This window comes from Astatotilapia calliptera, chromosome 17 (genome assembly GCF_964374335.1).
Source record: "Astatotilapia calliptera chromosome 17, fAstCal68.1, whole genome shotgun sequence".
NCBI classification, from domain to species: Eukaryota; Metazoa; Chordata; class Actinopteri; order Cichliformes; family Cichlidae; genus Astatotilapia; species Astatotilapia calliptera.
Window position 1 is genome coordinate 9,422,831 of NC_137438.1, and position 23,657 is coordinate 9,446,487.

Sequence of the window (23,657 nt, forward strand, 5' to 3'; positions counted from 1 at the left end):
ATCTCATAGGCCCCCCACCCAAACCCCCCCAACCCAAAACGGTTTTATACCTTTTTTTCACGTCTTGGGTTGTACACACAAACTGAGCATTAATATGAATATTCATTGTGCCAATCACATGACCCCAAGCTGCCCCAAAGTGCAAACAATCTGTTTAAATTTTTCATCTTTCAATACATTTTCTGCCACCTGGATAAATGATCCAATATCTGCTGAGCCAGCGCCCACTTTCAGAGGCTTCCAGCTGAATTTCTGAGGACTTCATCTCGTAACTAACTAACCTCCCCCTCGAGACACTCATGCTACTATTTCAATGTGATTTTCAAATGTAAAAAACACAAAACAATCCCCAAACAACCAAAAAACAAAAATACAAGACCAACATAATTCAGTGTCTCCACTTGGCAAAAGACTGCAAGCCTCAAATCAAATGTTTCAAAAACACAATTTAAAATATACTTCAACATTTTAGCAACTTTCTAATGAGAGATGTGTCAAGACCCGCCAGTCTAACAAGGTCAAAAGGACCGCTAAGGCGGTCAAATCATTCGCTAAGCCTGCCATGCTTTTTGACTTAGTGCTGTCAGGGTTTGCTTAGGCAGAGTTTGTAGGGCTCAACAGTGTGCAGTGTTGTGCTGTGATGCCAAGGCTTTTAATCAAGAGGAAGACTTGACATTCCCCAGGGCCTCTGCTTGCCAAAAAACAAAACAAAACAAAACAAAACAAAACAAAACAAACAAACAGCCAGAGGCTTAATATAGGTCCCATTTTTCAAATGTGATATTGGCACTTTAACGCTTTCCATTTTGCATCATTTAACAAATTATCCCAAGTAGGGCTGTAAACTAGCCACAACGAATCAGGTGGCCAAATTAGATGTTAAATATAAGGAAAAAAAAGCTTAAAACCCCCCAAAACAACAACATCAGTCTTACTTTGTGAATATAAAAAAATTGAAAATTGAGGGGTAAAGTAACAGGGGTAAGCGGTAGCACTGGTGGTAGTGTGAAGCTGCAAACATGTAACACAGATGCTTCAACCTCAATTATATTTACAGATACACGCACACACACAATGAAAAAACAAAACAAAACCGTGTTTCTGAAGAGTCAAGTTCAGGTTTTGCCTTTTGCTGAAACTGAAAGAAACTAGGTACATAAATAAATTTAAAAAGTCATAATAAATCTGTATATTATTCTCTAAGTGCTGTTTTTTTGATGGAAAGGCATCATCACCCTGAAGTTTATGCAAGAGTCTAAAGCTGCACCACCATCTCTGGGGTGAAGTGCTGACTCAATGAGGCTGTTTGGAGTGGAGGGTGGAGGCCTACAGATCTGTGCAAAACAACTCAAAGACTCTCCTGCAGATTTGCAACCTTGACGTTTCCACACAAGGAGTTCAAAGGAAGGAGAGACAACTCCAAATCATCTGCGAAGGGGCGACTTCACCACAAAGATGGGGGAAGACATCATAAAGGCTCCCGTGCACCAGTTATCCCGTACTGTACAACAAACCGCAGCTAATTTAGACTATTTCTTGTGCCAACTAGCTCCTAATGACAGGGGTGACAAGATTAAAAAAAAAAAACAACCTCCATTCTAGGTGGAGAAAGTGTGCAGCACTAATACAGCAGAGGGGGCAGCAGGTTGAACTGTGTGGCTACATTTATACCTTGGCAAAAATGTCATCTTTACACTGAGTTTTCCGAGTTTTGGTTTTTATCACTGAGCAATGGAGTAAAAGGATAAGATTTTCCTTGGTTGGCCAGTTTGTTCCTGTTGTGGTTTAAAAAAAAATACAGAGGAAGCATAATAGCCATGGTGGGTACACCTCCACAGCAACAGGAAAATGCTCCCATGTAGACCCTGAAACAGGCAGCGGATACTCGGACGGCATCATCAAGACCAAACAAAAAACAAAACCCCCCCAAAAAACCCACAGAAACACAAGAACCTCGTTTAGAAAAAGAAAAATGCTGTAAAGAAAAAACAGATCAAGCTGCAAGCATCCATCCTCAGGGAGCCATTTGTGATATCTGCTGTAAACGAGAAGAGCCTTGAAAGACTCGTCTGCGTGAAGTACTCCATGCTGGGACTGGTGGATTGGGTTTGTCTGCAGCATCAGTTTAGTGCATGCTGTCTAATTGTGTGGAATATCCAGTCCATCTTGGTGGTCCACCCTCCATGGTGAGCATCATTCATCTGCTTCATGAAATAGTCCAGTGCCTCCTGCAGCGTGAAGAAAAACAATACAAGATAAAAGATTAGAAAACAAACCACCCAAAACACATATTCAGAAGTTTAAGAAAGCCAAATGTGGGGCTGAAAAGATTTTAAAAGAACAAAACACTGTTAGAGAATGGCCACGTTTACCTGCTCTGTTTTCTCCAGTGCCAGCGTCTTTCTAATGTAGGCAATGTCGTCAAATGACTGCAGCTCAGGCATGCCAGAGCCGAGCATCATGGAGAACAGGTTGATGAAGAGGTTGGCGTGCTGCCTGATGGCTAGGTAGGCTTTATAACACATCTCCTGAAACCTAAAGTGATTGTAGACTTTGATTAACAAAAGTGAATCTTCTTATACAATCGTGTGGTACTGAGGAAGTGACCAGACAACATACACACAAACACATTACTGGAGTACCTTTCAAACTCTTTGGTCTTTGCGCACTCCTGGGATCCTTTGCTGATGACGATGAGAAAGTCTTGTGTCAGAACAAAGGGCACTCGCTCTCTTTTGTAGCCAAACTTCTTTTTCTTATGATCCAGGAAATGGCCAAAATCTATATGAAATAACTGAAGAAGAACAAATAAAGACCAACAGAGAAAGTCAGTAACTAACAAGTAAACTTCCTCTGAGGTTAAATCCAGCACCAAGTTAGCGATTTTTACGATTTATCACAGGCTGTATTAACTGTTAATGGTCTGATACCATCATATTGCTGGTTTATGACCAGCTTGATGAACCAAAGTCGCTTTGACTGACAGTGGCAAGTTCATTGCTCACAGACCAAGAACTCTGATTGTTCCACTGTTTCCAACAACTGTTTGTCTCCAGTGTAACTCTAGCATTAAGGAAAGTGGCCATGCCAGCCCCTGTTCTGGAAAATGAGGAACTCTTTGTTGAGTTTGTGAGAGTTACCAGAGAGCCACACAGCAGCTGCACAAAGCTGCAGCCACTGTTAAAACGGATGCCAAGTTACTGAAATCAGACTTAAAGTGTTGTGTCCCCAAAAAGGAAAGAAAGACCTGGTTCAAATAACATTAAAACCACGTCTCTCTTCCCCTCCAGACAAGGAATGCTAGACAAGACCCGCTTAATATGGATATTAAAACATACCAGGATGCCTTTCCTAACATATTTGTCTCTCTCGACATATATATTGTTAAAATATTTCGCCCAGCCCTGCTGCGTATGTGTGCAAATTCAAGTCACCTGTCCATCATCTTTGACCATAATGTTGCTGTTGTGCCTGTCTCCTATCCCAAGGATAAATGTAGCTACACAGTAGCCAGCACAAGACCTTGTGAACAGATCTACAGCCATGTCATACCTGCAAAAGCACACAAACACACAATTAACTTGGATTTTTAAAGAGAAATTACAAATTAGTACATGGCTAAAATCAAATCAAAGAATGTCCATCCACAAACTAAAAGTTCTCTATCTGACACTGCTCACTAGTGCCAAACGGAGACGTTGCACAAAGTATCAGGACAAAACTCACATCTCGCCCTTGTTCTTGTCCTTGAGCCACTGATGCAGAGTATTCGAGTTGAACTGCAGTGCCCCTTTCAAGCCTCCTTTACACTGAATCTGCATGATGGTGTGGGAGTTGCGAACCACCTCAATGAGACCCACGCAATCTCCTAATGACAAGCAGCCATAGGGCAACATCCTGAAGACAAAACACATTTTCTTCTTAGCCAAATGCACGGTCACAAGGATCTCTCACACACACACACACACACACACACACACACACACACACACACACACACACACACACACACACACACACACACACACACACACACACACACACACACACACACACACACACACACACCAATAACAGGAGAGAAAGAAAGTAGTACCGTAGGTCCAGTCCCTGATTCTGCCAAATGTTCTCCATGATCTTAATAATCTGCAATGTCAGCATGTCCTGGCGCAAGTCTACAACACAGATGCACACACGCACACATACACACAATAGAGACAGTTAATTGCATCCGTGGATACCTACAAATGAAACAAGTACACAATATAAGGATCAATTATTCCAATTATAATAGACAAAGCTCGCCAAGAAACTCTGCATGCTCTAATCAGCAACATTAAGGACAGGGTCGTCCAAACATGCTGCAGCCTTCATATAACAGACCACAAAGTGTGAGCAGTTCTCACAAAGCTATCACAAAAGGAGGAGGACCGAGAGACAGCTAAAAATGTAGGCAGTCATTAAAAGCTTTCCACTCATTTTCTCAAAATATATTAATGGAAATTTGGTAGTGTTGCTCAAAGTGTCGTCAGTGTAAATGACTTTTTCTGTGTGTCAGCGTTACCATCTCCATTTTTGAAGATGATTTCATTGTTCTGAAAGAGCATCTCAGACATGATGTCGGGATTTTCCCAGTTCAGCCACAAAGGCCTCTTTGCTGACGACATAATCCTGCATTCATCTAACCTGTAAACAAATTCAAAAAGATTCAAGTTACTGAACAGATACACACACAGACACACACACAAAATAATCTCTTGCTTCTGACCTCAAGTTTCCAAGTTGATGCGCAGGGTTTAGAGGAGACGTAAAGTTCTGCAGGGCATCCATGTAGTCTGGCCTCTTCATCTGTTCCACAAGAAACCGCATCTGAACCTGCATGAGAGACACGTACACAACCACAAAAAAGCCAAAATGCACACAGATGAGGAACCAGTTCCACAGCATGTTCCTTATACTGTAAGCAGCTCTGACATGTGTTGTCCTAATCAGTACCTTCTGCGTCTCATCCTTCTTCTCCTGTTTGAGGATGTCGGTGAGGTTTATGAGCTTCTCCATGGCCTCTACTTGCCTGCTGAGGTGTTTTAGGTACATGCCACAAGCACGGCAGTAAGCCTCTAACAGCAGCCCAAACCTCTGGCTCACTGTTTTATTGTGCATTTCTGACCTGCAACAAAGCCACATCGAGAAAAATGAGAGAGAAGCAGAGAGGAAAGATTAGTTTTTAAGCCTTCTGGAGGGATACAGTGAAAGGAAGGTACATGTAACAAAAACAAACAGTAGTCTGAATGCTGACTCACTTGAGATGCCAGAAGAAGAAATGTCCTATTCTCTGATTGGTCAGGGCCTTTTTGAGGAGAAAACGGGCCAGGGGATTGTCAAGATACTGCTCGTATTTTAAAACCTAGAAGAGAGGAAAGATTGAAAGAAAAGAATAAGAAGCAGTCCTTGATGCCTTCCCACCACGGGGTCTCTGTACACTGAACACCAAATACAACCCGAGGCATTACAGACCAGAAAGTCTTTAGCAAAGAAGAACAGGACGAACAAAAACACACAGGCTGAAAGGAGGAACTCCAGTAATGAGATTCCAAACATACTTGGTGTCTTCCTTTTTAACCCAGTTTTTCCATTTATCAGTTCTTAAAATTCAACAGATCCAACACTTGACTGGACCTACCTGTACAAGCTGGATCAAGTACTGGGACAATTTGTCATCAGTCAGGTATTTGTCAAGGCAACGTACAGCAAAGTGCCTGACCATGGGGTCTGGATAGTTACAGTCCAGCAACTCCATGGCCTGCTCAGGACGGATAGACGGCCACTCCTTCAACAGACAGTACATCTGGAAACAGGCAAACCAAGAATGATGAAGATGTGTTCATTAGTAACACACTTACTTAAATGAAAAGCTTTTATTTTTTTTTTTTACAAGTTGGTGATTATGCAAAGAAATGCTTTGTACAAAGTAACTGACAAGTTTCAAAAGCAGTTTCAATCTAACTGTGTACATAAACTAAACATACTTGAATATTCTATGTCTGAGATGGAATAGACAATTATGTGGCAGGAAATTACCTGTGCTACTTCATCTCTGGAGTTCCACTTGACCGCGAGAAGGATCTTGGGAAGGATCTCTGGGATGTTCATGCAGTAGTGCCTGTTTTAAAAAAAAAAAAAAAGGATTGACATTGTGCTTTGGACTGGAGTTTCATTCATAACCAGCTTTGTTTTACATTTATGCCCCTTTTCCATTAGTACCTGCTCAGAAGGACTCACCATGGCTGCGACAACTCGCCTTGGATCAACTTGTTTTCCAATGCAATTGAGTACCAGCTAATGTGTGTGGTTGTCGTTATAGCAACACTGAAGAGAGTCCTGTGACGAATGCTACAACAAAGGTGGACATCGAGGTAAAAATATACCTGCTGCTCGGTCTGTGGTTTTTTCTCAGACTCGGGGACCACAGTGTTGTTTTTTGTAGCCATTTCCCTCGTTGCTGGGTTTCAAAAATGACTGTTTTGATTTTCATGAATGAGACACTCTCATGACTCATCGAGTGACGCCACTGACCAGCTAATTGGTTGCACGCAGTGTGACAACAACACATTTTAGTACCTGGTACCAACTGACCTAATGGAAAATCTGTAAAAATTGTGGCAAACCATGGTGAGTCGATCCCAGTTGGGGCTTTAGAGTACTCTACATTTAAATATAGCAATGGAAGCATTGGCCCTAAATAAAGTATGCAGTAACACAGCGTAGTGCCATGTTTGCTGGTTGAGAGGGTACCTGTGTCTCCAGAGAAAGTCTTTCTCCTGCTCAGTGATTTCTGACAGAGGGTCTCTGTTACTCAGCTGTCTCAACTGCTCGGTGTCACTCTCTGTGAGGGCGTGATCTCTGGCCACTCGATTGCTCTAAAACATACCAGAAATAAAACACATTCAAACACTACATTTTTACATTAGACTCAACACGATAGCAGCAATTAACAAGCTATTAACGCGGTTATAAAATACCTTCACAACAACACCAGCAAACAAGATAATGCTTTGATCACATAAAAGTTAGGAAGCAACAAAAATGTATCATATTCACTGGGGCTCCATGTGTAAATGAACCATGATTGTGTTTTTATGCTTGTAAAACAAGAAAAAGTCTGAAAAGTAACAGAATATTTTAGAGGCACAGCTGCAAAATGACAGATTAGCTGTGAAATGTTTCTACTAAACACTGAGACAGAGTTGGAGTGCAGCTGGAACACAGCACAACCACATACAGCGTAAATTCATCTGGAGACTCAGACTTTTATACGACCCCAACAATGAACTGTAATCCTGAATTAAAGCTTTCCCTTCGTTCCTTCATCACATTCATAAGACAAGAATAAAATCTGTTGGAAACTGGCTTTGCCCTTCGTCCAGTCATTAACAAACATCCTTAATAAATACTGCAGACAACTCATTCTTTTTCTGGATGAGTGATATTAACGTCACATCACATAGCACAAGACGGGCACTATTACACTTGACACGCATATCATGAATAAAACATGAGCTCACACTGTTCACATCTTCTCACATGGCACAGTAACTCCAATAACCTGTCACTTTAACACATCAGTCACGGTTTTCTCTCACATAGAAATCAAATAAGACACGCCATCATGTTCACCGTCATAATAAATAAAGACATTAACTTACACTGCGCCTTGCAAAGTACTGGAAATAACTGAATTAATTAAGTTTAATCTAGTCAGCAGTGATTTTTTTTCCATAAATGTCCAAAATAAACTAAAGGGGGGGGGGGAGTGGACTGTGGGTTTTTTGTCGCATGTTTCTGTGTGTCTTTGGAGTTCAGTGGGTTTACAGTTTAGTGGGGCTTCATTAGCACTTTGTGACTACAGCTGTTCACAGCACAGCTCGACATGACCAACCCCTCACACAGTGGAAAACCCTAACTGACGTCAAAATAATTTGTGCTAATTGTGTCTGTGCTGCCAATAATGTTAAATGCATGCAAATGTTTTGCTAGAGGCAGCACTATTCTGTGGAAACAAACTGCATTTTTGCACACCAACATAACATAGACATGAATAACGCCCAACTATATTTAGAGCTGACCTTGCACAACGCACATATCTGTGCTTGCACTGTGGCATGTGAGCGGACGTGAATAGTGTGAGGTGATGTGCTAAGTTATTCATGATGTTTGTATCAAATGTGAGGAATGCTCAACTCATACTACATGGTGTGAGGATCATGTGATCATAACAAAGGCTCTGTTCATACCTGGAATTAACAGGGTTCTTTGGAGAGCCAATCATAAACAGACACCTCCTGGAGTGTCAATTCACACCCAGTATTAGAAAAAAAAAATGTCCACATCCATGTTATTGGATCTCATTTCAACATTTTACTTGAACATTTAAAGGCACATGCTAAAGTCAGGCCTGTATGAGGCAGCGGTGGTCTTTCCATGCCTGGTCTGTTGAGCAGGCTTCACTCCATTTTAACCTAAGGCACATTTGGACATACTGTGCTACAACACTGCAGTCATTTGTGGCCCAGCCAACCTCCAAATGTGGCCTGAGACATTGGATCTCAGTACAACAAAACACACACCTTTGACCTTTTAAACAAATGACTCAATATCTCAATCTACATACAAGTATTATGTATAAGCCATATGAAAAGAAAGCAAATATTTGAACTCTGCCAGCTGCAAAATAAATGTTTTGCCAGTGTGTATCTGAAAGTGAATATTTTATTGTATTTAATATTAATTTATCTAAAGTATATGTCTGTTTTGCAAATTCACAACTGCCTGTAACAAGTACAATGGGGTTAATAGTTCTTATATTCCTGACCTGCTTTACAGAGTTCACACCTGCAAGACTCATGCTGGTCACAGAGATAAGTTTGGAAGACATTTTCTTATATAAAGGCTGTGGGGACCCTATCTGCAACCAAGTGTGTTGGCTTAAAGTTAGCTAAACACATTTTTTACAGTCTTATATTACCTGCCCTGAGAGGTTGTAGTTGAACCCTAGTTCCCTTGAGATGGTCCAGTTTGCGTGATCTTCCACTGCATTCATGTCTGGGTATTTGACAGGACTACTAAAGTGGTCAAACTCCAGCTCTAGACATGGTGTTTCCTGGAAAAATAAAGATTAAAAAAATATTTTTTATAAAACGAAATACATTCGTATTCCTCATTTTGTGGTTACAGCTTGGTTATTTGTTTTGTTTGTTACATTTATTGACAAGATGTTATACGCAAATACCTTATTTGGGTTCGACCCAGTGACTCCGATGGGGTTCAGGAGGTCTTCAAGACCATGGGGGACAGGCCAGAGATTCAGAGCCATCTTGTTGGCCACCAGCGTGTGTGTATAATCAAACAAGTTGACATTACCCCATGCTAGTGGACAATGCTCCTGGGAAACAAGACAAACACAAATACCATGCATATTATTTCAAATCACAGAGATTTTTAACACGTGACAACTCTGACTAAAGTTTACCTCGCATAAAACTAAATATAATTATGATACAGTAAGAGAACTTGGCCCACAAAGGGGTTCAGACAAGAGACAGGATACTAAGACACTTGGTTCAGTGAGCCTTAAAACTGGTAATTTATCATCCATGCTGTCGAAACTCTGTACGGGCTCGGCAGGCTCCTTGGCACCAAGACCAAAGGTTAGGTTTCATTCTTGGTTAGAGAGACAAAAGTGATGCTCTTTGGTGGATGCTGTTAAATTGCCTTCTTAACTATAATGAAATAATGGCCACAGTTGCTAACTCTGAAAGGTTAAGTATATGTAAGTGAATGTGGTTGATACTTATTTTAATGGAACTGTGGTTAAATTATCTTTGTTATTCAGTAACAATGTATTTAACCATTCCATTCCCATCAAAGCTGCCTTTTAAAGGCCTGACAAAGGCTAGTAAAACGTTTCTGATAACATCTTGATCTTCACAGTGAATTTTCACTACAGGGCAGCATTTGAGCCAGATGACAAAGAGAGTGACAGATAGAGTTACAACATGCAAGCAACCAGTCAAAATGCACCTATTTATAGTAAGCTGTGGAACAATGGGCTGCTGTAAAAGGAGTGTTTATCTTTAATTCAGGTGGGGCATGAAAAAGCATCCACTAACCTGACCTCAACTTAACGTGGCACAACAAGAGACGGGACTCACCCCAGGCGTGTGTTACATTATCCACCATTGGGACACACTTCAAACACACTGATACACACATCTAGCTCTTCCCTCAATTCTTCCATCAGAAGGAGACGGAAAGATGAAAGAAAAATCAGCAAGTATGGTATATTGGCCACATCCACAAAAACAGACCCATGCCAGTTTTATACCACACAGTAAACATAGACACCATGTGGTGTAAACAACATGTAGAAAGACTTTTAATGCCACTTTGCAAGTATCAAGAAGAGGTCATTCTGCAGCTTGGAAAGACACCACAAATGATTTTCTGATCAAAAATTTGAAAAAACTAATTTGGAATCCACCACTTCCTGTTATTATGTTACTCTGATGTGAGTGAAGTGAGAATAACTAGCACTTTTCACCACATGCCTACACCTATTATATGAATGGAAAAGTCCCTCCAGCCGATTGTGTTTCTGTTGATGTTTTTTGCCACCACAGTGCCCACGGCTGATTAGTAATTAAACAGAGTCAAAAATGATACCACAGCGTCCATTTACTGTGGACACATATACTCAGACAAACTGACACACAGGGCACAGCAGGTTCATTCATGATGCACAAGCACACACACACGTCGGGTATTTATATCTTGTGGGGACATCTAATTGAGATAATGCTTTCTCTAGCCACTTACTCTAAACATATTATAACCCTGACAGTAAAACCAAATTTTGAGTCTCAAAAATGCCTTCAAACTTGTGGGATTTTGGTCCCCACAAATATAGTAAACTTTGGTCCCCACAAAGATATGAACACACACACACACACACACACACACACACACACACACACACACACCAATACATTTACATAGGTGCCTATTGACATTTACCATTTTAAAAATGAATACACATATCCTTTATTTGGGGCTTGCAAGAGATTTGCTGTCTATTTTAAATCATTTGTAATCATCAAAAATACCTTAAACTACCCAGGTTATTAAAGTTTCACTAAAAATGGAATTTTACAATTTTACCAATACCAACTAAAAGACGTAACAATGACAACCAACTGACACTTTCTATTTTTGCAAGCCAATTTCCTTTCAATGATGAACTCAAGCAGAGCTTTGGAGCTCTTTCCTACCTCCTTGGCTCCCTTTCTGCCCTTGACAGAGCAGATAGAAAGGCAGAGTCTGGCAGCACGGGGGATGTCTGGGATGTACATATCATACGTAAGCCACTCATTCCACCTGTAGCAAGAATGAAAGCAATTAGAAAAGTCCAGATATATATGAACAATAAAATCTCAGGTGCATCTTAAGCTATATTCCAAAAAGGTTCTTAAAAAAATCTCTAAGATCTACCAAACTATTTCCAGGTTCTATCTCAGAGAAAAATAAATGCTCACACACATTACAATGGCACACCTCTCACTGAGGTCACAGTATATTTTAAGCAACAAAATTTAATTACACAAACAAATGTCAGATGTCTTTGTTTTAACACACAAGGGCTCCAATATACATTCATCTAAATAATTTTCTTTATTTTGAGAGCGAGTGAGGACCAACACAGCATTCACAGTAATATAATCTGGCAGTTTAATGTTACTATCCTGAGCTAAACTGTTAACTTACCCTCCTGCCTCCAACTGCTTAATGTAAATGAGTAGTGTAGACTGTCTACAGGGAAACTTCGGTAAAACACAAAAGCGAATTAAAGCAGGATTCATTTTCTTTATCTGGCACGAAAATTGACTGTCACCAACTGCTGAGGTTTTCCATCTAAGGTTCAATATAGTGAACTGAGAGGCTGGACAATTACCTGGGATTAGAGCAGGGTACCCTCTGTGTATTTACATTGTCACACATCTGTTCACCTCCATGGTAAATGCCTGTCCTCACATATATCTATAAATAGAGAAGGAAAGCAAAATACATCAAAGAGGAAAGTTAAAGAAGAAAAATAATCTGGCAGTTTAAATAGATTCACAAATGGGATTCCACAAATCCACATGAGAGCTGCTTTCCCCCTTTATTAAGAATCACTGTTCACACCAGATCTCAGCAATGACTGCTAACAGGATGTAAGTAATGGTAAGATGTTGCAAACTGTCATATGAAACTACTCACAAGCAGTTCTTAGTTTCAGTTCATGTACTTATGTAACAATTGCTAAGTCAACTGCAAAAATGTAACTTCTGTTCTTTGGTGGCTTGACTGGTAACAAAAAGGTCAGCCCTCACACTTGAGCTGGCCCCACCTTGTCTATGTCCCGTATATTGACGTTAACATAGGTGGCACACAGGATTCGTATTCGTAGAGTCCCGTTGATGGTCCACAGAGACTTGGCAGCTGCCTCCCCATTCATATACGATGTTGCCGTGGAGATGCGTCGGGAATATGATGGCATGACAAAGTTATCTGTAGGCAATTGGGTGTACAGGCTGTCCTTAGCCATTAGCATCAGGTTAGGCATCCTGCCCAGCATGATGCAACTACGGATATACTAGAGGGAGAGACAGAGACGGGGAATGACGCAGAGAAGGACAGTTAGTAGAAAGTCTACACAGAGCTACTGAGCAGATAGAGTTTCACAGTGTCAAGGTGTGATGCTATGATGTCAACTGGTCATTTTCCAGGAACTGCAAAGGAAAAAAAGAAAATGGCACGTTTCTGGATTTTTCACCTTTTCTCTGAAGGTATGTTTCTGAAACATGTTTTTATGAGAGTGTTCTCGCAAAATGACATAAAATAGAATTCTTACAAGTAATGGACACATTTTACATATCTACAATACTTAGAATAAAAAGATCTTTAATGGATTTACTGATAAATATTGACCCAAAGGACTGCATGACCTTTTTTTCTTTAATTAAAATTACTTTTATTCCTTTAAGGCAGCAGGGCTGATTCAGTGTTAGGGTTTCAGTATGGGTCTGTCAATCACTGTATTCTATTGTGGCTTAGTTACGATGCAAGTAGATCAATACTCACTTGTACCATGTTTGTAAATGATTAAACTTTTGATAAAAACTCCTCTAGGTTTACATGAAACTGTCGAATGATCACAGTCCACACAGTGTTATCGCTGCAGGATAAAGTTGCCAGCATCCCTATAGGGGCAAATTTCACTGACTGAAAGCCCAGGTTGCACCTCTACAGGGAGTGCAGAATTATTAGGCAAATGAGTATTTTGTCCACATCATCCTCTTCATGCATGTTGTCTTACTCCAAGCTGTATAGGCTCGAAAGCCTACTACCAATTAAGCATATTAGGTGATGTGCATCTCTGTAATGAGAAGGGGTGTGGTCTAATGACATCAACACCCTATATCAGGTGTGCATAATTATTAGGCAACGTCCTTTCCTTTGGCAAAATGGGTCAAAAGAAGGACTTGACAGGCTCAGAAAAGTCAAAGATAGTGAGATATTTTGCAGAGGGATGCAGCAGTCTCAAAACTGCAAAGCTTCTGAAGCGTGATCATCGAACAATCAAGCGTTTCATTCAAAATAGTCAACAGGGTCGCAAGAAGCGTGTGGAAAAACCAAGGCACAAAATAACTGCCCATGAACTGAGAAAAGTCAAGCGTGCAGCTGCCAAGATGCCACTTGCCACCAGTTTGGCCATATTTCAGAGCTGCAACATCACTGGAGTGCCCAAAAGCACAAGGTGTGCAATACTCAGAGACATGGCCAAGGTAAGAAAGGCTGAAAGACGACCACCACTGAACAAGACACACAAGCTGAAACGTCAAGACTGGGCCAAGAAATATCTCAAGACTGATTTTTCTAAGGTTTTATGGACTGATGACATGAGAGTGAGTCTTGATGGGCCAGATGGATGGGCCCGTGGCTGGATTGGTAAAGGCAGAGAGCTCCAGTCCGACGCCAGCAAGGTGGAGGTGGAGTACTGGTTTGGGCTGGTATCATCAAAGATGAGCTTGTGGGGCCTTTTCGGGTTGAGGATGGAGTCAAGCTCAACTCCCAGTCCTACTGCCAGTTTCTGGAAGACACCTTCAAGCAGTGGTACAGGAAGAAGTCTGCATCCTTCAAGAAAAACATGATTTTCATGCAGGACAATGCTCCATCACACGCGTCCAAGTACTCCACAGCGTGGCTGGCAAGAAAGGGTATAAAAGAAGAAAAACTAATGACATGGCCACCTTGTTCACCTGATCTGAACCCCATTGAGAACCTGTGGTCCATCATCAAATGTGAGATTTACAAGGAGGGAAAACAGTACACCTCTCTGAACAGTGTCTGGGAGGCTGTGGTTGCTGCTGCACGCAATGTTGATGGTGAACAGATCAAAACACTGACAGAATCCATGGATGGCAGGCTTTTGAGTGTCCTTGCAAAGAAAGGTGGCTATATTGGTCGCTGATTTGTTTTTGTTTTGTTTTTGAATGTCAGAAATGTATATTTGTGAATGTGGAGATGTTATATTGGTTTCACTGGTAAAAATAAATAATTGAAATGGGTATATATTTGTTTTTTGTTAAGTTGCCTAATAATTATGCACAGTAATAGTCACCTACACACACAGATATCCCCCTAAAATAGCTAAAACTAAAAACAAACTAAAAACTACTTCCAAAAACATTCAGCTTTGATATTAATGAGTTTTTTGGGTTCATTGAGAACATGGTTGTTGTTCAATAATAAAATTATTCCTCAAAAATACAACTTGCCTAATAATTCTGCACTCCCTGTAGGTGTGTGTGGCTGCAATCAGCCAGGATTTTTCCCCCATAGAAGTTTGCTGAATGAGGATTTGGGTAGGAAAAAAAAAAAACAGAAGTGCAGTTTTTGCATCAGAAACTGCTCAATAAACTCTATTTTTTGGACATAGCTACGAGAGACACAGCAAACAGTGAGTTAAGATAAAAAAAATATTGGACATATCGGAAAGTCCAGCTGTTCATGATTATGTAATTGCATGGCTGTTTGTGTGCACAGCTGTTGTGTCAAATTTATCTGTGCAGTATGCCTTTTTACCTTGTACTGGCTGATGGGGTACTTTTCCAGCAGGTACTCGTCACAGCCGCAGACTTTGAGGATGTATTTACCCTGATATTCCTGAACACACATCTTTAGCTGCTCTGGGGACAGCAGCATGCTTCGTGTCTTCTTACGAATGGCCTCTGCAATCACCTGCAGAGCACCATACATGCAGATATTAAAGGTGGTGAGTATTATTTATTACTGGACTGTTGTATGGCTGGTATTCACACTGCTCAGGTATCTTACCTGTTCAGGCACACAGTCGTGGTTGATCTTCAGTGTGTACTTTTGCTTGTCATTATTTGGAGAAACAATCACCCATATTACAACAATAATTTGACCTACCAAAAAAGAGACACAAAAATAGATCAAAACACTTTTCCATTGCACTGACAAAAAAAGAAAAACAAAATTAACTATCGTAAGGGTTAGGATATTCATTTGAGTACTATGACTAATATAATAGCATTACACCACTTACATAAACCTAATAACTGCTATAGATAAATCATTAGACCGGATAGTTTACATTAACCATGAAGAAAATTTAAATGCCCACTAGATTCCTGTTTTTTTGTATTTCACATGTAAAAGTTTTCTTTATATATAATGTTCGTAAAAAACAAAACAAAACAAAACAAAAAAACCACACACACATATGAGCCCTGCATTTTCAAAATGTTTTTCCCTAGAGAAAATAAAAGAAAAAAATATGGATCATTGACAAAAGTTCTTGCCTACCTTTGTCCAGTTTGCTATAGATGTGTTTGGGAAGTTCCTGTGTTGACTCTACATTAGGTGGGTAAACGTACAGCGCTCTGCTGTGGGGCCCACTGGCATCTCTCAGCTCCACAGAGTCTTTACAAACATTCAGGATGTTTCTCCTGAAGTCCTGAACCTCAGAGTCCTTCACAAGGTCAAACTCACACACAGGCATACCAATCGCGAAACCTAACAGAACAGAAACAAGAAATGGCTTAAAAGTTTTAGTAAAGTCATCAGACAATCTTTTTAGCTTGCCTCCTAACAAAATTCTGAGTAATTCACAGATTGTTGCATCTTCACACTCTTTTTGGTTTATCAACAATCAGTAATAAACGGGAAAAAAAATACTCACTTAAAATTGACTGTTTTGCTACACTTAGATTTCTTTTAACTTAACAGACACATATAAAGATATTGTATGATATGATATATTATATTATAATATAATTGACTTATCATTTATTTATTTATTTTTAATAACAATGTTGGAGCACAACCACTACTTAACAAATAAAATGAAACTCTCACCAATCTCTCTGTTGAGGATCTTTTCCTCTCTGTTGCCAACTGGTTCAATGACCTTGAGGAAAGGCTGAAAGAGTCGGAGGTCGCACAGCCTCCGGGTTTCATCATAGAACTCCTCCCGCTCTGCTTCCTGTAGGAACGGAAAAAACAAGAGGTTGCGTTCTATATTCCATTTTCGTTTATTGTTTTTCATGAAAGCTAACAATGAACTGTTGTGGTAGCCAGCAGTCTCTCTATAGGTGTAAAATGGATGGTTCAGAAAAGCACAAATGTGTTTAAAGGTCTTGAATAAAGATGAATGTTTATTTTTTTTTGTAAAACCATCCAATTAAAACAAAGTGGGTTACCCCTGTAATTTTCACAAAACTGGAACACAGATTTAGAGAGTTTAGATATTCAACTGAGTGAGAGTTCTCACCTGTGTAACGCTGACGAAGATGTAGGATGTCTCTTCCTGTAAGAGGTGATGGAGAGGATATTTTCGGGCCTCCTTAAACAGCTCATGTTTGATGGTGATGAGCGTGGCCTCACGGAGACACTCCAGGGTCAGAATCATCCCATTGGGCAGAAGGCAGTCCACCAGAATCCTGCAGAAGAGCCCATCATCATTACAAAATGTTCATGTTCAGCATTACGATTTACTTTGCGCAACTTACGCTTTCTTTGGGAATTGGATATGGCATTTACAAAACAAACACATACAATTAATTTTTTATTTCCAGTAAAGGAAATTAAAGAGCTAATAAAGTCCTTCTGTGCACAACAGTGATAGCAACTTCATTTCTTTTCACAGAACAATCCAGCATGTCATACCTGGGGGGCATCAGGTGGATGCCCCATAGCTCCCCTGAGGATGGCCTGGGAGGCATCTTTCTCTCTGTCTCCCAGCTCAGTTACACAGATAAGCTGCAGAGTGCAACCTGAAAAAGAGCAACACTCATTAGTGCAAATAACAGGAAATTCTGTTAAGCTCAAGTTGCAATGGTGACACCAATCAAAACAACTAGAGTGCTTCAATACAGTTTATATGATGCATTTGTTCATGAAATATATCAAGTCAAAAACATGACCAACTGGCAAATCTTGTTCGAATGCGTATGAGCAACATACACAAGGTAACCCATTGCACGTTCATTGTGACTTTAAACACTCCATTAAGCACCTTAATGCATGAAATTTGATGAGTTATGGCCCAACAGGAGCTACATCTGCTTGAATGGTTGCCAGCACCGCTTGCTCAATCTGCTTTACTTCCAAGTCACTGTGGTTTAGGCTCAGCTGTGCTCAGTGAGTTAAAGAGAACAAACATGTTCGATCAACCACATTAAAGCAGGGCTGAAACTAGTTCTGTGAGCGCAGCACACACAGCATGTGCAAAAACTGGAAGAGTTTGTCAGTCGAGAGTATATTACCGGCATAACTGTTTGTTTGTTTTTTTAAAAAGAGATTTACCTTACAGATAACATTACTATAGACAAATGCTTACTAGTTGATCACAAAGACCCATCAAGCATATTATCAAAAATTAATTTCTATATAGCCTTTACCCAAAGCAAGAGTAATCTAAAATATTAAATTATTCAGCGTTAAACATCTGTTGTTATACATGAAGCTAATTTGGAGTAACATTCCTGTCACATTGGTTTTCCACCCTGCCCTCACAAGAAAATACATTTTTACTCAATTACTGTCTGTTTGGTTTAGCAATGTCATGAAGACAACCTTTGTTTGGATTCAGTCACATTTCCTGATCACTGTTCTAGTCTTGCACTCTCCTATATTTAGAGCATCACCTTGTAAAATTTTCAGTCCATTTGTTAGCAAGTCAAACTTCTGCCTGGGTTACCATTTGCTATCCTGAAACCATTAGTAGATTAGATATGTTTTGAAGTGGAGGTATATGAGATATCCCTATAGTCAGTATATTAAGACAATAAAGGGTACGTAATAGACAGAACTACAAGCACAGACACCAAGTAATGTACTACTATGGAAGGGATCAGCAACAATAACCTTACCAGTCCTTTGTGATATCTGTTATAATATAACAGCTTCTTCAAAGCCATCAGACTTCATTGACAAAAAGTTATTTATATTGTATTTAAAAGGTATATAACCTTCTTGATAAGTTCGTTTTTTTAAGTTCTTGTTTGACTATCCTGTTCTAACAAAGTTATTCAGATTTGAATTAACCCTCTAAAACATGTAGAACCATGAGAAACTGCTGTGTGAGAGCATGTTTAATCTGTGAAAACATTCAAAATTCAGAGCACACTTGAAATATTTTAGGCAAAAGTCAACCATATCCTTTTGGGAATCCAGGAGGGTTGAGCGTCTATTTGATTCTCTAAGGCAGAGATCAAATCCAGCCAAAGACTTTCTCCACAACCCTAAAAATAACAATGCCTGTCTTCTATCCCACTTTCACAAATTATCAAATTGTAGCACCCTGTAACAAGATGCCTACACCCTGCATTTCAACACATCCACATCAATACTTACTATAAGATTGGAAATCTGATGACCGCATAGTAACTGTACCCAAGCCACTCAGACACACATTCGCCATGGTCAGCTTAAGGTTTGAATGGTCAATCTGTGCTTAAAACTCTTCGTTTTCTTCAGTCAATGGCTAAGGAAAGCCAGGTGACCCAGTGCTGACCTATTCATTCAGATTCAGTTAAAGCTACCAAAACACAGTTTGACATCTTTGTCTTTCCAAAAGCAAATTAAAAGAAGGTGGAAAAAAGAACAGTGTTTGAGACTCCTCTATGCAAAGCTCTTCCTTGCCTCGGCAGATACAAGTTGGATGCTGTTGAAATTTTAATTCTAAACTGTCTGCATAAATGTTTCATGCAAATTGATCCATGTAGATTCATCTATATTTTCATACCTGAATTCATTCATAAAGAATAAAAAACATAGAACTGCGTCAGACTTTGCACAAATTATGAAGATCTGCTGTCTTAGAACAAGTAAAAACTCATCTTTATAATAATAATAACAGAATTATTTACACACTTTTGCAAAAAATTCAGAATTAAGAATTACAAACAATTCATTTTAAATTACTATATTTGCTGAGTGTCACCACTAACAGTCTAATTTCTTCTTACCATCCCACAGACACTGGAAAATCTGGATTTTATATTTTAAGCATTGCAGTGAGATTTGCATTTTGGGCCAACAGATCAGCTACTCATGTCCTACATCAGTTTCTTATTTTTTTTAAGTTTATTTTATTATTTTTTTTAATATCAACACTGATGTCCAAACTTATCTTAATTTACCCGAGCCACAGGGAGTTTTCATCTCCTTTCTTGGTTTCTCTATTACTGCACAACACTGCCCCTGCCACTGCTCTCCACTTCACTTAAATGTAAACGTATTTCTTTATAAACAGAGAAACACAGCAGCATGTAGATAGTATGCAAATTGCAGGCAGCAGCGTAAGCCTGTGGATTTGGAATGAATCTGATTCACTAACACAAACAAAGTTGTAAGAACAAAACTGGCGGTGCACACGTGTCATGAATCTGATGGTGATTTTGCATGCACCTTAATTTTTTGTGCAGGGTAAGAACATTTCCATGCACATATTAGTGAATGAGACCCATTGTGAACTGTAGACAAGTACTACTTATGTCAGCCAACACAAATACTACATCAGGCATAGACAGACCCACTCTGAGCCAGGAAAGAAAGTAGAAGAAGAGAGGAAAAAAAACAAACAAAAAAAAACAAAAAACCTATCTACATGGAAAAAAATTATACTTTTTGAAAAATTTTTAGTAAAACGTTAAGTTAGTTAGTGTTTAGAAAAAGTTGTAAGAGTAACTTTTTTCACTGAGAAAAAAAATAATATATTGGTCAAGCAGGTAGGAGCTGTTACTGCTCATTTTATTCTAAAAGAACAGTTAGTTAAGGAATGTGATGGCACTAAACACTAATAGAGCCTGTGATAGCTACAAAGAGCATCAGACTGGAGTTATCAGGCAATACTTTGATCTAATTTTACAATACCAATGTTGCCATTACATCCCACTGCCCTACACAATAGGCGCCTGGGCCTGCAGCATTTCTCTTGGGGTCTAGATCACATGGTGTGAGTGAGTGAGTGAGTGAGTGAGTGAGTGAGTGAGTGAGTGAGTGAGTGAGTGAGTGAGTGAGTGAGTGAGTGAGTGAGTGAGTGAGGCATCTGGCAAGATGCCTTTTGGTGCCCAACTTTGGAAATGTACTGAGGGTCTGACTTGTTGGGAGGACACCACAGGAAATATCCATAATATGCAGGTAGAGTTTAATTGTGGAGGTCTTTATCACCACATTCACCCACTACCCCTTGTCTTTTTCAATGTATAATACCAATTGGAAATTTGGAGAGCTAAATGACAGGTTAATGTTTTTGCACCTATTGCAAACCAGCACTGCTGTAAAAAAACAAAACAAAACATATAAGTCACACAATAAAATAAAATTAAAAAATCCAAATTCTATGAATAAATTCAATTCAATTCAAACAGCAGGGTCTTGTAAGATAAAGAATCCTACAATAATACATTGACAATTGGCAATGGTTGGAAGGAAAAACTCCCTTATAACAGGAAGAAACCTCCAGAAGAACCAGGCTAAGAAAGGGGTAGGCATCTACCATGACTGGTGAGTGGAGGAAGACAAGATAATTTTGATATCAATTTAAAATAGAGCCATGCATGTCCCAAATGCAGTATAATAAATAAATTCCAGTGTGATTAAATTACTAAGAACAAATTAAGACTAACTTAAAAACTGAAAACATACAAGTAAATTTATAACAACACTATACTGATGAAGCAAGCTGGAGTTCCACAGGCAGGCAATTTCACACTTGAAGCCCTAACAGCAAACACCCAGTCGCCTTTTGCCCTAGTTTATTCAAGGGACAAAATGATCAAAGTTATAAAATAAGAGGAGCAAGAGTAGAAACAGGGGAAACCCCCTGAATGGAGTAATGCTACAGCTGCTCTAAGTTCTCTGCCCAACTTAAGGTTTGTGACAGAGAGAAAAAAATGCCTGCTAGTTACAAGAAAGGAAAACGGCAAACTCTGTTTACAAAGAACTGCACCATGAATATGTACAAAAACAAGCTAAAATAGAAAACCCTCAGTAAGAACAACCCACCCATTGAGCAGTTCTGCGATGTGTAACCCTGATCAGGATGCAGCTAAGCACTTCAGGACAAAAGAGGAAGCTTCTTCACAACACAGGATGTGGGGCAAGGGGAAACACTGGCCTAGACACAAGCTTGCTTTGAATACTGTCACAACTATACAATAGATGTGTGGGCTAGCCACAGCAGGCTGGCAAGATCAAACATATGCTCGGTCTTTACAACAATCAGCTCAATAGCCCTGTGGTTAACACTAGGTTTGGCCAGTTGCACCACACTGCAAAACAAAGGAAGCTATGGGCAAACAGTGATTGACATCTAGTTTCCTCAGTCTACAGAGTGAGCTTTACCGATTCAACTATCAGTTACCGGAGACATGACTATATTACATATAAAGCGTCTTTGCTGGACAGTGAACAGAAGACTGAGACACCGGGAGATGAATGTGAAACATACCTTAGAAAAACGCCCTCCTATTTGGACGATGGGGCAGTTCCACCCTTCATGTTTCAATCCATCTTCACGTTGTCACTGAAATGTTTGAGGAGAAAATCATAACACAAACAACAACACAGCCTGCATCAGCAGCAATTCGAGTGATTCACACTGCCTAGCAGCAGGTTAGCTAACACTGTGTTTGGGAATGACAGCTCAGAGATGACAACTATTTACAACGTTTCACGCTATAGATAAAACAATTACACAGTCTCGACAACAGCGTTTATAACCATTCCGCCTCTGGGGAACTACAAACATTATCATTCGACTAATGTACGCCAGACTGGAAATTGTTAATGTTAGCCCCCTTCTTCTAACGTTAGCTAATAGCTAATAGTGAACCGTGTTGGGGAAAAATATATTCCCAACATAAAGAACGGGTCGTGTGTCTAATGAGGGGTGCAGATATAGCTAATTTAATGGAAGAACCTACCCATATGGCTTGGCGTCAACACGGCGACGTGTTCGTGCGCTAAAAGGCTTCCCCCGGCTAATGCCAGTTAGCCAGCTTTCCTGCTAGCCAACCCCTCCGGTTCCCAACGGTGGCTCCCGGCGCCGGTCAAAGCAGGCTGTTATCCGTCTGTCAGCTTCTGCGCCAGCTATCCGTGACAGCAGCCCCGCACTGACAATCAGCTCGCTTTTGTTTTGAATTATAAGCCACACAGTAAGTAAAGACAGACCTGCCTGTCCGGTCACGGGGACTCAACCTGAGGATGTTATGACCAGCTAAACTGCTGGTCGACTGGACAAGTTGTCTTGCTGCTGCGACAATGCAGCCACGCTGTCTGTCTAGGGCCCTCCTCCCTTCCCCTGAAACACACACAAACACGCACACACACAAACACGCACCGAGAGTGAAACTGCGTGGGATTTATCGGTGTCATATATTTGTGGTATGAGGCGTGTGACTCACTTACATTTCAAACAGCAAAACAGATCCTATTAGAGAATCGCACTACATTGTCGCAGTGAGTTACAAAAATGTGTTTGTGGGTGTGCCTCATACTTTTTTGTTTTGTTTTTACAAAGTGGACCATAGGCTTAATTTTCATCTACAGGGAGCGGAAGTCAGAGCACTGAAAAATAGCTAGAAAAAAAATAGCTAGAAGAAAAAATCTAAAAACAAAACTATATATATATATATATATATATATATATATATATATATATATATATATATATATATGTGTGTGTGTGTGTGTGTGTGTGTGTGTGGAGAGAGAGAGAAAGCGATGATAGTATGATTGTTGACATTAAAAACAAACATAAAACAAACAACCAAAACACTATTATTGCCATTATAATAATTATTAATAAAACTAATAATTGTTTATGTTTTATTTGTACATCTTATTCGCATTTTTAATGCCAGCGTTAGTGCGGCTGTTTTCTCTGCCAGCAGGGGTGATCTGATTGTATGACAGAGGTGTAACATAGTTATACGATGTGTCTTGATTGCCACCCATGTTAAGGAGCAGAGAAGCAGCAGTGGCATCGGAAATGGACTGTACCAAGAAGGAGAGGGGAGGTTAGGGGA

General features: G+C 39.9%; 1 protein-coding gene across 1 annotated transcript; it reads right to left on the reverse strand.

The window, feature by feature from the left end:
- Window positions 1-1,784: 1,784 nt before the first annotated feature.
- LOC113008803 (phosphatidylinositol 4,5-bisphosphate 3-kinase catalytic subunit alpha isoform-like) lies at window positions 1,785-22,953 on the reverse strand. The gene is made up of 26 exons (XM_026146589.2): window positions 22,554-22,953; window positions 22,079-22,153; window positions 17,290-17,396; window positions 16,895-17,063; window positions 16,480-16,606; window positions 15,928-16,137; window positions 15,433-15,527; window positions 15,181-15,336; window positions 12,443-12,688; window positions 12,005-12,090; window positions 11,325-11,430; window positions 9,287-9,439; window positions 9,023-9,157; window positions 6,793-6,917; window positions 6,079-6,160; window positions 5,681-5,845; window positions 5,301-5,404; window positions 4,996-5,167; window positions 4,769-4,875; window positions 4,565-4,686; window positions 4,097-4,175; window positions 3,727-3,897; window positions 3,435-3,552; window positions 2,643-2,794; window positions 2,373-2,535; window positions 1,785-2,228 (listed from the first exon to the last, which is right to left on the reverse strand). Exons 3-26 carry the CDS (start codon window positions 17,343-17,345, stop codon window positions 2,121-2,123), a joined length of 3,207 nt encoding a protein of 1,068 aa, XP_026002374.1. The 5' UTR covers window positions 17,346-17,396; window positions 22,079-22,153; window positions 22,554-22,953; the 3' UTR covers window positions 1,785-2,120.
- Between the last annotated feature and the right edge of the window lie 704 nt (window positions 22,954-23,657).